General features: G+C 38.9%; 4 protein-coding genes across 7 annotated transcripts; 2 read left to right on the forward strand and 2 right to left on the reverse strand.

The window, feature by feature from the left end:
• The first annotated feature begins 134 nt into the window (after window positions 1-134).
• Window positions 135-3,765, forward strand: LOC113762377 (U11/U12 small nuclear ribonucleoprotein 31 kDa protein). Its single transcript, XM_027305810.1, has 2 exons — window positions 135-1,021; window positions 3,371-3,765. The coding sequence occupies exon 1, from the start codon at window positions 177-179 to the stop codon at window positions 942-944; it is 768 nt and encodes a 255-aa protein (XP_027161611.1). The 5' UTR covers window positions 135-176; the 3' UTR covers window positions 945-1,021; window positions 3,371-3,765.
• A 108-nt stretch (window positions 3,766-3,873) lies between these two features.
• LOC113762378 lies at window positions 3,874-7,806 on the reverse strand. Of its 2 annotated transcripts, XM_027305811.1 has the most exons (8): window positions 7,565-7,806; window positions 7,381-7,457; window positions 6,817-6,858; window positions 6,102-6,143; window positions 5,553-5,636; window positions 4,941-5,028; window positions 4,317-4,414; window positions 3,874-4,225 (listed from the first exon to the last, which is right to left on the reverse strand). In XM_027305811.1, the coding sequence occupies exons 1-8, from the start codon at window positions 7,749-7,751 to the stop codon at window positions 4,205-4,207; spliced, it is 639 nt and encodes a 212-aa protein (XP_027161612.1). In that variant the 5' UTR covers window positions 7,752-7,806; the 3' UTR covers window positions 3,874-4,204. The 2 variants fall into 2 exon arrangements, with proteins under 2 accessions (XP_027161612.1, XP_027161613.1); XM_027305812.1 differs by lacking the exon at window positions 6,102-6,143.
• A 559-nt stretch (window positions 7,807-8,365) lies between these two features.
• Window positions 8,366-12,089, forward strand: LOC113760748. Of its 3 annotated transcripts, none has more exons than XM_027303449.1 (3): window positions 8,366-8,514; window positions 9,512-9,564; window positions 10,833-12,089. In XM_027303449.1, exons 2-3 carry the CDS (start codon window positions 9,557-9,559, stop codon window positions 11,635-11,637), a joined length of 813 nt encoding a protein of 270 aa, XP_027159250.1. In that variant the 5' UTR covers window positions 8,366-8,514; window positions 9,512-9,556; the 3' UTR covers window positions 11,638-12,089. The 3 variants fall into 3 exon arrangements, with proteins under 3 accessions (XP_027159250.1, XP_027159251.1, XP_027159252.1); XM_027303450.1 differs by having other exon boundaries at window positions 9,519-9,564; XM_027303451.1 differs by lacking the exon at window positions 9,512-9,564.
• Window positions 12,090-12,167: 78 nt separating this feature from the next.
• On the reverse strand, window positions 12,168-16,723 carry LOC113760747 (protein FLOWERING LOCUS D). The gene is given in 7 exon segments (XM_027303448.1): window positions 12,168-12,689; window positions 12,786-12,884; window positions 12,967-13,605; window positions 13,713-13,758; window positions 13,875-14,636; window positions 14,772-15,713; window positions 15,716-16,723. Coding segments are annotated over 5 exon segments (3,183 nt in total). The 5' UTR covers window positions 16,566-16,723; the 3' UTR covers window positions 12,168-12,689; window positions 12,786-12,884; window positions 12,967-13,022.
• Between the last annotated feature and the right edge of the window lie 75 nt (window positions 16,724-16,798).

The following is a 16,798-nucleotide window of genomic DNA, read 5'->3' on the forward strand; positions in this document are numbered from 1 at the left end:
GGAGGACTTAAACTTCATAAAAATGAGTAGAGGGATGTTTTTGGCAAAGATAGTGGTATGAAGGACTTTTCAATTTTTTTTCCCTCTTTTGGGTTTCTCGTAACTACATCGTTAATACTTAATACACAGGCAATAGCATATTAGCATATTCCCCCGTTCGGAGGAAAAAAAGGCAAATGTCGGGAAAGAGAACCCATATCGACGACGATGACGACGACGACACCTTCTACCACCGCTACTCCTCCACGGCACCACCGCCTAATCAGCTCTCCTCTTCCTCCTCTGGCACCAATAAGCGCAGCGGCAGCGGAGGCCTAGCTCCATCAAAATCAACAGTCTACGTGAGCAACTTAGACTACTCCTTGACAAACTCCGATCTCCACACAATCTTCTCCAACTTCGGAAAAGTAGCCAAAGTCACCGTCCTTAAAGACCGCTACAGCCGCCAAAGCCGAGGCGTTGCATTTATCCTCTTCGTGTCTCGCGACGATGCCATAAAAGCTGTGAAGGGAATTGACAAGAAAGTCCTCAACGGCAGAACCCTAACTGCTTCCATAGCTTCTGATAACGGCCGGGCCCCGGAGTTTATAAAGAAGAGAGTGTACAAGGATAAGAGTAGGTGCTATGAGTGTGGCGAAGAAGGGCATCTGTCGTATGAGTGTCCAAAGAATTTGTTGGGGCCTAGAGAAAGGCCGGCGCCTTCGAAAAAGGGAAGGAGAGACGGTGGGGGTAGTGGAGGAGGCTGGGGAAGAAGAGAAGTGGAAGAGGAAGAGGAGGAGCAGGAAATGGCGTTGTTTGAAACGGATAATTGGGCGTCAGTGGTGGATAAGGGGGCAGAGGATAGGTTGTTGAGAGGGGAGGAGGAGGTGAGGAAGAAGAAGAAGAAGAAGAAGGAGAAGAGAAAAGGGTATTTTAGTGATGAGAGTGACGAGGATGATGAATGAGAGGTGTGGCATCAGCTTGGAATTTTGTAAATTATACTGTTGTAATTGGGTTACTGCTGTGAGGAAGTTAACTAAAGGTATAAATTTTTGGCTTGTTTTATTTGTGAATAATGTTGTTGTCTCAGTGATATATGTGTCATCAAAGAATTGATTTTGTTTATACGTGTCTTGGTGTTTGTTCTATGCGGAAACATTTGTGCTTGTTGATTGCTGCTGATCTGTCGTTGGGTTTTTCTGATGCTTGTCTGTCAAGTTTGCAATTTTTGATCTTAAATGTGACATATAGGTGCCTTCTTTACTTGACGCGGTAAACGATCATAGCTTCGGGGGTGGAGTCTTGGTTATTGGTAAGATCAGAATGGTTGTTGTTGTCTAGAATGATATTTGTGTTCTATTAAACGAGTTCTAGACATGTCTTCATTTATACCTACTTGAAGCTGACATAAATAATAGATTGGCACCAAAACTTGGTAGCTTTTGACATCATACAACATCCTCTAGATAAGAACACACAAAGAAAGTAGGCTTTTTGAGGGTAAATGAGCTTGTACTTCAATATTGTACCCACAGCTATTGAGTGTAAGATTCTATTGCTTGAGGAAGATAGAAGATAAACAGTGAACTTTTTTGACTTTTGCCTCATTCCGCTAAGACTCCTCTTTTTTATAGTACAGTAGTGGCTTCGGATATGAGACCATTCTAAATACAGATAAAGTGATAAGGTTTTGAGAATGCTTAATTCGTTGAAACAAATTCTGAAAATCTTATCACCTTATCTGTATTTGAAATGTTTTCATAATCAAAGCTAACTTTTCACCTTCTTTGCAAAGATACCTTCATAGTGGTGATCCTGGCTTGGTCAACTTCTTTTCATGCTAAAATTTCATTTCTTTATGGTCATTATGAAGAATAATTTTGCCGCTTATAAACATCTTAGTGACTATGAAACAAGTGATGTGTGTTCTGATCATGGAAAAATGACTTGACTAATATGCAAGAGTTAACTAAAGTGCTTTCGAGGAGCCGAGATCTGCGGCAAAAAGGCTTAATCTAATGGTTAAAAGAGGTGCCAAGTTCCAATGAATCTAAACCTTTGAGAAGACTTTCTTATCTTCGAATCTAGCGCTATTCCTCAAAGTATAGTGATTTTTTAAATTGGTGTAGTAAGCACCAGACCAATCAGATGAAGATGCAAATGCAGCTATAAGATATTAACAAGGATGGATTCTCTAACTCATGATAATATCGTAGACATGTAAGCAGTTGATAGATATATAACTAAACAGGAGCATAATAAACCGAACCAGGAGCTCCATTTGAGATTAAGCTTAGTTGACAAAGGACAAGATCACCGCTACAGAGGATTATCTGCAAATAAGGTGATAAGGCATGTGACAAAAATTATGCTTCATTTAATGAAGAATTCTCGAAGTCTTTATGACCATATGTGTTTTTGAAATTGTTTCAACTCTGAAACAATTTCTGCATCTATAAAATAAGATAAGTTTTAGCTGAGGCAGAGTATTAATCTTATTTGGATGCTTGATTCTTGCATCTAATGATTGTATGTGAAGTTGTGGACTATAAGATTACTAGAAGATTTACTATGGTCTTCATTGGCTGTAGTTTTTAGTAAATTAATTTTTTGGGTGAATTCACTGTCCATGGTTTCATTCTGAACCCTAACATGCGTTTAAGTTATCCCACATGGTGTAAACCAGAAATCTTCAAACAATGCCCTTTCATCATGTGGCATGTGAAGCTGGGTGTCTTCACTGATCACATGATGCTCCAGATACTATAGCCGATAGTTTGTTCTGGAGCAGTGAGATTAATCGTTGTTTAAAATGGCTGAATTTGAACTTTCTAACGACATATGCTGTCGGAAGAGAAAAAAACTTTCTAGGTAGTAAAGGGATTAGTTTTACAACACCATGAATCTTGATGCAGCTCAGTTTGGGTTTTGAGTGAGGGCTTCCAAGTTTAAGTATTAGCTAGTAAGGTAGTACAAATTTGTAGAAATGTGTATAAGACTGCTTCAAGTGAGTCCTGCTGTCAAGGATAAGGCATGCTAGCACATGAAATCTATAACTGAGGTTTGTTATTGGGCTTCCTATGGCTATTGATTTGAGTTGTCCAAAGTGATTCTTGCTATAATTTTGTTAACTGTGCAACTTTTTGGTTCCAGTTGATACAAATGATTTATCATAGATTCTTTGTTTTTTAATTTAAATAAATTCCTGCTTATGTTGATTTCAGAGGAAGTTCAAGAATTCTGGTTAGTTTTAGAGATCTCTCATGCTTGGGTGAATATACACTGTTTACATTGAATTATTTCGTTCTGCTTGTATTTTGAGGAGTTCTTGAATTGAATACTTCATGTTCTGGATGCTTGAAATGGCTTCTGATCAGTTGTCATGCTATAGGTAGAATATGGTTGGACATGCTGGTTGGCTGCTCCAAGAAAAGTTTTCTGTAGGCTTTGCAACTGCCTTCAAGGCTTCGTTTTTTTTACTATACTACATCAAAGGCAATCTGCACATGCCTATCAAGATCTTGATTGAGATTCTGGCAAATTACATTTTTTATCCGTGAATCATACGACTACTGAGAGATGTATGAGCATACTTGAAATCGCTAGCATCTTATTTAATGATGAGATCTGACTTTGAGTGAGTGGTTTTTTGCACCATTTTATGTTGCAGCTTGTAATTCATGTTATAGACTTGTATCTCATAATTGTCTCCCTCTATATTGTCAAGAGATTGGATGATGCTCGCTTTGTTCGCAAGCTTAATGTTACTTACAGGGGAATGTGCATCACGATTCTTCTAGACTAATTTGCTAATGCCATCTGTATTTTCATCGTCTCACAACAAAAGTGATCTCAACAACACGGAGTTTTGGGAAAAGTGCATATGTTGCCTGATTAGTTCTCTCAATTCCTGCAAGACAATTTGACTTAAACTTTCAAGGCAACCATTTGAAGTACACGTTTCAGTCAGGATAGGCTTTTCAGTGGATTTTAACCGGCAGTAGTCATGCTCAATGTCGTAGACCGCCAGTGCTGTATATAACGTGAAATCGGTTAAGCTGGAGATAACAGATGTCAGTGCTCTATAAAATTTTAGAATTCATGTATAGTCATCTATATATTGCTCTTCTCCCGGTACAAGCTCGTGAGTTTCATTCAGCTTGCAGGAGCCATACCGTACGACTAATGTTTAAACTTCGGAGAATCCACCAACAAATATCCATATCTAAGTCGATTTTCTGGATGCCTGCATAGATAAATAAGAAGCTGTCACGAACAAAACGACAGGCAGGTTATGAAGATATCCGGAATTCATGAACACTCAAGTTTGAACTTACAATCATCTCATGGTCCCCCATGATCTCTTCAATCAACTCTTGTATCGGTTTATCAGCACTGTTCGGGACAAGAGCAGCAAAAACTGGCGGTTCTAGTCCTACACAGATGGAAATGGAAGATATTGGAACGAGTCTTTTAAGCTGTATGCAGAACAACAGGACCAGATGGAATTTGCTTCTGGGTACTTTCTTTGAAATTAGAAGAGAAAACTGAAAGAACCACCACTAACGTGAAACTTGAACCGGACATGCAAAATGCAGAATGCTCAGCAGATGCTTCGCAGTGGTAGAGGGGAAAATTTTTCCGAATCAAGCATACATCCTAAATTACCGTAGGTGAAGATTGAGATTGGGATAGGATAATATCAACACTAGTCAACTTGGCTATTTGTAGACTTTCGGTACCATGAAATTCCTAGCTCAACAAGCCATTTTCTTTGACAATAATAGCGCACAAACCAACACGCACACAAAAGGAATTCATGGTACCAGAAACAACTAGGCCATATTTTCACGAGATACCTTTTGGGCTTATAATTTAGCTTTAACAATGACCGTAACGAAATTAACTTGTACAACCAAAGATTTCTATTACGGTGAAAAGTAGGATGCTGCTGTCATTACCACTTTCTGGAAAGGCATCAATAAACATCATCATCTCCTCTCCTGTGAGACCAGACAAGAAGCAAATTCGGGGAAGTGACTTTGCAATCTGCAGGGTATACCAAAATGCTTATGACGCCGGACAATATGCAATATTAATGTACTCTCTGTTACATGATTGTAAGACCAGCTAGTATGCAGCATCTAAGAGTACGATTCTTCAGTTGCCAAATTAGAGGATAGAATTGCACTCAAAAACATCCTTCACTTAACATCAGCCACAATCATTCTTTTGATCTGCATTGCAATCAGAACTTCTTATCAAGGTACTACAGTCTGTAGTTCAGTCCCAATTCCACTGCTATTTGTTGTTAGTCAAGTTGGCAACTCTAGAACGAATTAGAGGGCACCTAAACTTTCCACTTTCAGATGCACAGAATATGTTTTCTTCCCCCTCCCCGTCAGTCCTTGAAGACAATAAAAACAAGCATCCAAGATAATGACTTGTGTGGACAAAAAATATATGCGAGCCCCATATAGTATCATTTTTTATGGAAATAGCTTTCTTTCTGGCATAGCTTCAATCGGTCGCAGAAGGAGGAAGACTTGACATTTAAGAGCAGAAAATCCAACCTTTGCAGCATCCAAATTAGGTTGCTTAGTATTCATTGCCTCCCACAGAGAGCAAGTAATCATGTCTTCAGTACAAAAAATGACCTGCAACCAAAATATACAATCAGAAATGCAGATGAACTTTCCTCAATTAACCCAAAACCATTACTTCTCAGGCATGCATCAAGAAGAATCATTTCTCTAGCCCGCCAACATTTGCAGAAGCCAGAAATACACTTGGCAGACCATGGTCTTCTGAGTTCAACGGATTCTCTAATGACTTCACACAGCCTTAGGAATGTATAGAATCTGAAACATAATATCCTTTTATCTCTTTTCCCCCCTCTTCCCAGAATGACATGGTCATTTGAGTTCAATGGATTCTCTAATGACTTAGAAAAGGACTTATATTATTTGAAGATTTTATTCGAAAAAAAATTAATTCTTAACTGTTTGCAAAAGCTTTCTACCAACCAAAAGCCACTTTGAATACCTCTTCATCTCCTTAACTTGCATGTGGAAAAAGAAGAAAGAGAAGTGTTGAGAGAAGCTAGCTACCAATGGAGATACCTCTAGGAAATCACCATCTAACTCCTTAAGAAGTTGCTGTATCTGCACGCACACAAACACGTGGTGGATTGATGAATTAAATTGGATGGGTACTGTTGCATATAAAGATCATTGGGTCAATATGCTTCTAGAGTTGCAACACTATCTGTACATTGTCAAGAAGGAGCCTCCGTGAAGAGTATTAGCCAGTGGAGGTAGTGCAAGATTGAGTGCAGCTAAATTTATTGTCTCATAGCTAAAATATCATTGATAGTGCTCATTAAGGGATATATCCTTTTCAATTCATATCCCATATAAATTGCCCCATCAAACGAAAGCCAAAATCACAAAATTTGAACATACTTTCCAGCTGATGAAACCCCCAATTTTCAGTCACGAAATCTTGATCTTAAACATGCATTTGATTTTGTTTCTGCATGCTAGTTTCGGCACAACTATCGTTGCTAGTTCTCTTCTACTTGATAAGTCATTTCTAATAATCATTTTTTTTTCTGACTAAGATCATAGCTATGCTAGAACTCAGAAAAGCAGTAAGCACTAGTCATGAGCAGTTTGTGTAGTGTTAAACATGGATGCAGTTGACTGAAGAGGCGACAAATGAAAGAACATAACCAGAAGAAGAAACAATACTGAAGTTGGAAATTTGGCATGTCATCGTCAAAAACTAGCCAATTATTTAACTCAATCAGAAGACGTAAATGCCACCGTAAAGTACCTTCACTGCCTCCTCTAAATCAAACCCCAGCAACAATAATGCCTGTGACACAAAGTGTTATTAGCTAAAATTACTAGTATAACTAAATCTATAGGCTTCTTGATGCAGTAACTTGTCCAAATTTACATCACAGCGTTAGTGGAGAAATCATGAAAAGTCCATATCAAGTGCATAAACTTGTAGGCAGTAGCCAAATTAACGCAACGTTCTAAATCCTGTGCATTTGGCCATCTAAGAAACTTAAAATTGGTTCTTATGTCATAGAATTGTTCAATTTAGGAGGAACAAAATCTCAACAGGTAACTCAAACTAATTATCAAATATCTCGAATGTAGTGTTAAATAAAAAATTACTAGGGATGACCGGTGGCAACATTTTATTTTTTTTTCTGACAATTGAAGTGCTATTCCGATATATCTGGACTTGCATTAATAGATTCTTGTCAATACACGCATTCCTTAAATTAGACAGCATCTATTGAAAATCCATTCACGTTACCTTTTTCTTGTTTTCTTCCTTAATAGATAACATTTGCTTAGTATGCAAGGACTAACCAGAACTTACAGGTGGACCATATCTAGGATCTTCAGCATTTAGAGGAACAAATTTGGAGTCTTCTTCTACTAACTCAGATGGAAGCCCTGTTAAGCATTAAGAGTTAGGACATCAGAGTTCATAAACAGCCAAAAATTAAGAGAAGCAGTCGATGTTCTCAACGGAAGTAAAGAAGAAGATCATATATGCATACCCTCAGATGATGCTCTAAGCTTGAGGCAGTGCTTAAGCTTCAAACAACTAAAGGGACCTCTACATGAAACAAAAGCTGGAATGCAAAAATTCACATGCGGGTTTGATGATAGAAATGATAGTCTACAAGAGTTTAACTCAAGTTTGTGGCAGAAGCTTCGATGGGTGGTGATCAGACGAGAAGCCATGAAGGAATCAATGAATAGATAGATAATCTCATCAGTGCTCTTTCTCTAGTTTCCTTTTATCCTTTCACTAAACATTATCTATTTCTTTTCTTGATTTTTTTTATATACGGGTTTAAGTTGGTAGGAGGTGTACTCAAAAGAGAACTACAGTGAAATTGTATTTTAAAAATATGGGAAAAAATGGTCAGAAACTGTTTTTTTTTTTTTTTCCATCAAATTAAGGTAAGTAAAATCAACTTCTTAAAACTCCTCAATGGTATTTGATAACTAAAGTTTCAGTCTCTTCCAACACTAGATTTTAAGAAGTTGGTATTTTAGATATGCTAAGTTTGATATATTGGGATTTTAAAAATTCAATTTGCCTAAATTTTGATTTTTTGCTTCTTAGTTTTGCCATTGAATCAATCATTTTCTTTTATTTTTTTTCATTGGCGGTCTTTTTCAGGTTGGAAAAAACAACATCGTATCGACCTGTCATTACGACGTAGTACTTAGTTAGTGGTTTTAACTTTAAAAAAAAAACAACGAATGTATAATTATTAAAGTTGAATGACCCTTTGGCCTTTTGTCATTGTCTGTCGTCAGTTAACCCCTGATTAAAGCAAACCCAAAAGTTTATGAATGCTGACGATAAACAATTAGTAAAAGAATGGTAGAAAAGTCAGCTGGTTAAATCGAATGCTGCTGCAGACCTCATGCTCGTCTAACCCAATTCTGGATAAAGCTTGCCAAATACTATGCAGCTCTTCGTCTAGGCCTATCGGTTAGTAATTCGTCCCTCTTCTCCTTCTTTTTCTTGTCTAGTTCCTCTAAAAGAATAGATGTCTGATTTTGTTGTCTTTCTTGCTTGAATTGAGGTTGGCGAGAGCGGCTGGGAGATGGGTTCTCTATAGTTTCGTGATTGGTGGTTTAAATTGTTTGAAGGAATGAGCTAAAGATTGCATTTTGACAATTGGGCTTTTCTTAATTCTGATTGTAATGTTCTCTGTAATTTCTTGATTGATGTTTTGAATTGATTGAAGGAATGAGCTAAAGATTTTTGACAGTTGGGGGATTTTCTTGTATTCCGATTATATATTGACGAAGTAGTATTTTTTGAGTAGTTTCTTGAAATTTCCTGAATTTCGCCCTTGATTTTATTGTTCTCCAAGAATGTGTTTTCACTGTTTTTTCGAGGTCAGCATTTGGTTCTTTACCATATTGTTTCGGGAGGAAGTAATTGGCTTCTTAATGTGCTGAATACCTATGGTGAATAACTTCGAAATCCATGTAAGGTTGATGAAGTAGCTTTTAACATCTGTTTAGGAATTTTAGCAAATAATCATGTTTGTATACATTTGTCAGTTTCATTCAGATATAAAGAGAGATTTGGATAAGATGTACTAGCAGAACTAGAGGACCTGTCTGGATTGCCCATGTTTCTTGTGAAAGTTTTCAGCTTTGTAGAATTCTTTCGAAAGGAGGTTTAGCTTGTACTTGAGAAGTAATTTGAGATAATTAATTTCAAAAGAATCAATTTTTAAAATGTGGCACAGTAATTGTTTCTCTTGATATACAATCAGGAAACATCGTTTCAGTTTAGACATTGTAAAGCATGTAGCACAACCAATGTCAGTGTGCTGGCCTTCATGCTTATCCTTTTTCTTCTGAAACTACTAGTGTTGCATCATAAAAGCTGACATCAATTTTATATCACCAATTTTAAGTTCTGAAGGAAATTCTTTGTGATTGATGCCATCTAAGCTCTTCTCTTCAATTAGTTTGCAGGTTTTGCACATCAGATTGTAATTTGTGGTGCATGATCTATGTTCAAGTAAGATATCACTTCAATCCTGTGATCTTCATAGGTTTCCCTTATATTACTCTTTTCCCCACTTATAGTTCTGTTATGTACCCAGAGGGGGTACTGGTATACTAGAGAGGCTTGCTTGTCATCGCTTAAGGTATTATTGCCTGTTTCCTGGCTGAGAATCTGATTATCCAATTAGGAGCAGCTATTAATTTACTCCTGCTTTTCCTAGAAAACACTCAAGAATCCATCTTTTACTTCAGATTATAGTGTTGCTCATATTTAAGAGGGAAGATAAAGCCTTTTTATGAGGTTGGTCTAAATTGGTATATCATCAGAAGGAAATAGGAAGAAGTGGGAAGGGTCTAGAAATTCTTGAACAGAGAAATACTGAGTGGTTGGTAACTATATTGTTATAGCAATAAATTAGTTGCAATTTACCCTATTAGTGGCCTTTGATTACTATTCGTCTCATGCCTCTTCCATTGTAATCTCAAGAAGCTTTCCTTGAAATCCATTGGCTCATCAGCAGCCTCTGGTACATAACTATTATTGCATATGTGAAAGGTCCTTAAAACCTGAAATGGTAGAAAGAAACATTGAATTTGCATCTTCTACATTCTTAACCTTTTATAGGTGGTTACCAATATCTGTAGGAACAACCATAGCTGTTCCAATTAGAATTAGAGTTGGCAATATCTCAGTAAGTCTGGAGCCCCTTCCAATCATAGATTTACATATAGGCACCTCAATACACTCATCAATGCCATATTTGTAAAATTGTTGGAAGTTGAGACGTGTACTTTTTTTATTTTTTGGGGGTGGGGGCGTTGATTTAAGTGGTAAAAAAAAAATAATTTAAGCACACTAGATTCACCCTCTGAGTCACATGTCCAATTCTTCTTGTGATTCTCGCTGTATCCATGCCATCCAAATATCACAGCAGATTGAATTGTAAAACATCCTCAGCAGAACTTGACTTTTAAATGTGTTCATGTCTTATAGGGACTGGATAAGTAGCACTTTCAAATTATGCATGCATATAGTAGTAGAGGAGTAAACAAAGATCAGCTTTAATTTATTATGGCTTATCTTTTAAATAAAAATCCATTGTTGCATGCTTGAAAACTGTTGCTCCTTTGAAACAAGAATTACAAGTGGGTTATGTGACAAGCTATTGATGAATAGTCCATGACAAATCTGTATTTTATCTGAAAGTTTCTCTGATTGGTATGAGACGGGACCTCTCTTTCTACAAAATGGAACTCACTTCTGTCCTCTAATACCATCAGTGATGGAGAACAATTTGCATTCAAGGAGATGCAGGAGTTTTCTACAGCGGATGGGTTTGTGGAGGTAAGTGAGTGCTTGGCCGAGATGATAAAATATGTGGCAAATGAACCCTCTGTGGGACTTTTCTACATTCAACAACATACACGGAATGCAGCACCAAACCTTATTAATCTCAAGAACAATATCACTGAGAGATCTCGTGAGATGACGTTGCATACAGAAGATTCAGAAGATTCTATTTCCATTATAAGGTCAATGAGAGAATGTGGCTGTCCCATTGCTGATGAGATGATTAAAGACATTAAAAATTCTCTAGCTATCATGTCAGCCAAACATCCAAAAAGAGGATTAATAAATAGCTCAGATTCAGCTTTTCGGTTGGGGAGAACAAGATCTTGGGGACCAGTTGCCTGGGGTCGGAAATCAAGTTCACCACAGCAAGATGGTGATAAAGGTGCTAGTTATCTGTCAAATGTCTTAAAGTCTGCAAAGCTCAAGGCTAGCAATTTGAAATGGCCTCAGGTTGAATCCTCCGAAGAATCAAGAGAAATCAAAGATGAGAAATCAATTTCATATCTTGATCCCTCGTTGTCAGATAGAGGTGCTAGTATCTCTTCTGGTATGCCTGAGGCTGAGGCAGTTGAATTGCCATTGTCAAGTGAGATAGCTGAGGAGCCACAAGAAGTGCCAGTTGACAGAAGCGGGTGTGACGATGATCTGATTTCCTTGGCTGTGAAATATGAAGAATTCAAGGCTGATAGAGAAGCTAAGCTGGAGGAATGGCTAGGAGAGATGAAGAATTAGACAAGTAATTAAGAACAAACACGTGCAGTGCAGACAACCTATAAATGCCTGACTTGCTTTTGGGGCGTCTTTGCTACATTGAAGGGGTTGAAAGGATACTTTAGAATGTCAGATTGTTTTGACTTGTTTTGACGTTCTTTCAAATTCTGCTGTAGCGTATTTGTTTCTGGCACACTTTCTCATTGTATCAAAAGGCTTGTGGACATACATAAAGAGAAAAGGTAGCATAGTTTAAACAAGAGATAGGAGTTGCGAGGGTCAGATTTTCTCCTGTGCTTTACGCATACTGGAAATAAAAGAACTATGAGTTTCTTGCAGGATCTTATTTAGAGGCAAAGAAGGGGAGACTGTTAGGCATCACATATCTGTATTGAGATGATCCTATTTGTGGGTCTCCAACCCTTCATTTTCTTTTGGAGCCAAACCAATAAGGTACATCTCCAGTGCCCTTATTTTCTTCAGCAAAAGTACTGGAGATTGATTGCTTGGGGGACTATGAGGAATAATTTAGTCTAAGATGGTCAACGATGTAGTTAAAACATGCTTTTTCCGGTTTGCCAGATACATTTTGCGTTAACAAAAGAATAAACTATTTGTCATTTCTGTCCTCTGTACACTTGTTTACAAGAAAAAAAATGAAAAGAATATCAAAAAAAAAAAAAATCTGCCTCGAGACTTCCGAACACAGTAACACGTGTTAGCTGAAGAGGCAATGCAAAACCCAACCCACAGGCATTGAGCAGGATGATCGGAAGCAGATTGCTCGATTAGTTTTCCAGCTTGCACAGCAATATCGTGGATGAAATGCAAGCTGAAATACATCCTAGAGCACACACTTCAACATTCAAAGGATGCACCAAGGCAGCTCCATGGAACAGGACAAGAAGAAACAAAAGCTGCCTTGTGAACTCTTGTTGATTAACCACCACTGATAGCAGTATTTGAGCTCTAAACATGTCAAAAAGGGGGTATAGGCGTTTGCATCCCAAAGCCATCAGCAAGTGAAAGAAAATGATTCAGGCCCAGGCAGAATATTCACAGCGTTTGGGTTCCTGTAGGAAAAGCACATTCAAATTATACAGGAGAACATAGTTTACTTCATGATAACATCAGATTGAATAATAACCAGTGTCAAAAGAAAATCTTACGCGCTGTAAATAGGGAAGATGTAGGAGTAAAAGAAACATGTAATACAGTAACCATGAAAATCTTCTTTCAACTACTTTCAACTTGCATCAAATCTCAACCTGCAAAACAGTATTGAAACAATCAGCAAAAACAGATCAAGTTCACAGCAGGAAAAAAAGACATGTACTGATAAAGAATTACCATTGAAGGAAGACCATTTTCATGTTACTCTCTGCTTCCACAATTACCCTTGTCAATCACCAACTACCAGAGTTTGTGCTCGGCGGTGGAGCAAATCCAAATATGTTATTTTCATATATGTTTTCGAGAGTAGAGCTGCTGAAATCGGTTACTAAATTTTCCCCAGCATCCAAACTGAGCGTAGAGGAGCCAGTGATACTTTCCACAAATATAGATCCAACATCTGAATTAGAAGCATGGATAAACGCACCATCACTGTTTAATATTGTACCTCCAATGTTTGATATTGGGGGTAGGTCAGATTCCATGTAGCCCACTGATCTAGAGACCATATTGGCATCTGGAGGGAATGTAACACTAGCACTACCTTCCACAAAAGGATAGGTAAAACTAGAACTGTCTTCAACTTTAACTTCAACTAGTGTGCTTGGGACAGATGCAGAGCTAACACAATTGCTCGAAACACTAGCACTGTTGCCCAGATTTTCAGTAATAGAGCCATTACCAGTGGCCACTGATTTAGAGCCCACATCAAGATTTGCTGGATCGTTAGAGCTGTTGCTGCTGTCATCTGCTTTAGCTCTACCAAATGTATTCAGCAGGCCAGCCCCATTGTTCTTACTCAGTATTTTAGCTTTCCTGAAAAGTTTCCAGCAAGGGAAAGTTCTTTCAGAGTCATGAATTATAATGTTGTAGAACATTAAGTGTTGAAAACACCAATTAAATTGTAAATCTTATGCTCATACCTAACCATCCTCTGTTTCAAAGAGGCTGCTTTCAACTTTGACGTACCTTTAGGGGAAAATAAACAGAAATCATCAGTCATTGTGGTGCAGTTTAAGTGTACAAACTGCAATAGGTGAAAACTTTCAGTCCATGAGATATCCATGCAAGAATTGTTAACCCACCTGGTTTCGGGGTCAATGAGCTCGATACAGGCTTACGATTGCCCCTCTCAGCCTTAATTGAAGCAATAATAGAATCTGCATATGGTCCCAGACCTTTCCTTCCAACCAATTTAACACCAAACTTCTCACAAAGATGATGCAACCTCATTTCGTCACCTCCTCTTACTTCTCTGAGTTCTAGTGCTTGTCGCCTGCTCAATAATGTGTAAACATGAAGCTCCTGTTGCTGATTGAAATGGGACTGAAGCTGCTGAAAGAGTAACTTATTAGTGTGTGGTTGATCTGGTCTAAGCCCTTCATGACTTCTCTTTCCTGGTGGGCTGAATGTCACCCTTAAGATTGCTGTTGATTTAAAATCAGATTTATTTCTGCCAAAAATTACCGAAAAGCTTCCAAATTCCAAATCTGGCTCCCTGAATAGATCTGCAAGGAGAGAAGCACAAGAATGTGCATCCTTTGGTGGGTTTTTCTCAACTTTTGACCTCAAGGCTCTAACACTCACAGAATGAGAAATATTTGCAGCCTCTCTAAATCCACTAAGAAGTGCTCCATGCATAGTTGCTGGATAGCGTCTATTAGTGGCCTCACCTGCAAAGAAAAGTCTACCATCTCCTACACTTTCTGCCAGAATATCATAGTCATCACCTGATGCGCCTACGGCAACATTGGAATAGGAACCTAAGCTGAAGGGATCAGCGCCCCATCTGGTACAGACGGTTTGGATTGGTTCTGGAACCTCAACTCCTTGGGGCTCATATATGCCTGGACGCAATAATCCAAAATGGAAGTGCTTTTAACTACATCAGCTTTTCAAGGCATGTACACCAGTAAATATATGTACAAGTACATGTAAACTGGGTGTGTCCTGATATTAGGCAATAAAAAAAAAAGATTTACCTTTAAGAATTTGAAGAACCTTTGTCACAGCATCAGTTGGAGGCATAGTCTCAAACTTGTGTGCAGCTTCTCCTGCCACTAAAGCAATCAAGAGGGCACCACCAGCTACAGTTGCATAGCTATAGAATAAAAAAAATTCACCCCTATTGCTAGAGTCATCAGAGAGATGTCCGAAGGTATCGAGATCAGTTCCCCAGAACACATGAGGAAAAAGCATTGCAACTTTATTCAACAATCCAAAACCGAACCGCTTTATGCTATCCAGCTTCCTTTGAGGCAACTCAGGTATAAACTTGATAGAACTATTCTTCAAAACTCCAAGGGGGACAGTGCATAGAGCCATATCGCCCTCATAAACATGGCCACCAGCAACAACCTGAACTCCCTCACTACCATAACGTATGGTATTCACAGTTTTTTCATAAAGTATCGGAACATTCTCAACCAATGCCTGAACCAGTTTTCCAGTTCCTCCCGGCAAGAAGCAATGGTCACCTCCCATGTCATAAGGGTCATCTTGGTCCCAGAATGCAAGAGAAAGCATAGAAAGCAAACCTGCATTTGCGTATTCAAGATTTGCAAGATGCCAATTAAACAAGCTAAGCTCTTCTTCAGTAACTGCATCCCCATAAACCTGCCGAAAGGTCTCCAAAGCCGCACCAAGAGAAACATCCTGAGAAACTTCCCCCATTAATTGCCTAAGCTTGCCAGCCTTATCCAAGAGCCGATTAAAGGCCATCTCCACCTTTTGATCTAAATCTGCATCCACCGGTTTTCCATCCACTCTATAAAGCGGACACTTGTCTCTGATCTTATGAAGCGTGTATGACAGCTGGCGCGCCAAGATCCCAAGTGGGTTCCCAAGTGTGCCTGTCAGCACACTGCCCCCTAAATCTGCAGCGGCAGTCCTATTCCCGCCCTCCATCTTCTTCGTGTATACCCTCCACCTGCACGTTTCCTCCCCTCCAAAACAGTAACCTTAAAACCAAATGACAACAATTGCCTAGCTGCAGCCAACCCTGCTAGACCTGCCCCTATCACAATTACACTCGGCTTACTATGCTCAGCAGGAATCCTCTCCTTAACAGCCGGTGCAACCCCAAAATTAATGTAACCATGCGAAAGCAGGTAATCATAAGACGTATCCAATAGCCTTTTACAGTGATCCGGTATAATGTCCAAAAACATTTCTTTCGACACCCATCTCGATACATCTTCCCGCCATTTCGTGATAATATGATTCCTAACTAAAATATAATTGACCTGCTCAATGCCACCCACTACAGAAACAACCCCAGCATCAATTTCCTCATCAGTCAAGGAATCAGCCGGGAAACCAGCTGTCAACGCAATCAATGCCTCTGCCGTAGCCTCTTTATTAATCACAATGATCTCATCGGATACATCAGAAGTACCAAGGTTTTGGTTTCCCAGTGTTGCTGAACTAGTATGACCATTGCTGCTAAAATCAAAATTGGAATGATTCAACAATGAGGACGTTGGTAAGTTATATACCTGGTTGACAGACGGCGTCGTGTTGCGTGGTCGGCCTCGGCGACGCTTGCGAGGGATAGAAAGGGAAAAGAAGTGATTGGGAACTGAATAGTTAGGGTCAGAATTTGAGATAGAATCGCTGTTGGAAAAATGGACATTAGGGATTTGTGTGGAAGTAGAAGCAAAATTAGGGTTAGGGTTTGAAGTGGGTAAACGAATGGTGAATTGAAGGGGATTGTTGTCGTTAATGTTAATATAAGGGTTGTATTGTTGAGGAGAGTTTTGATTTGAGAAATCCATAGTATTGCTTTTTCTTTAAATTTTGTGAACTTCGGAGGTGAAGGCTAGAGTGTAGAATGATGCTCCGGTGGTAGAACAGGAGGCGGAAGACGGAGGAAGGAGGAGAAAGAAAGCCGTCGGCCAACAAGAGCACTGTGGAGACGGTGGTGCGAATTGGGTTCTTTGTTTTGCAGACGGGTCGGGGGTCGGGCTACGCCGGCTGTTTACTTTTATGAATTTTCTAAAAACGCACC

The sequence above is a fragment of the Coffea eugenioides genome, chromosome 2 (assembly GCF_003713205.1).
Source record: "Coffea eugenioides isolate CCC68of chromosome 2, Ceug_1.0, whole genome shotgun sequence".
NCBI classification, from domain to species: Eukaryota; Viridiplantae; Streptophyta; class Magnoliopsida; order Gentianales; family Rubiaceae; genus Coffea; species Coffea eugenioides.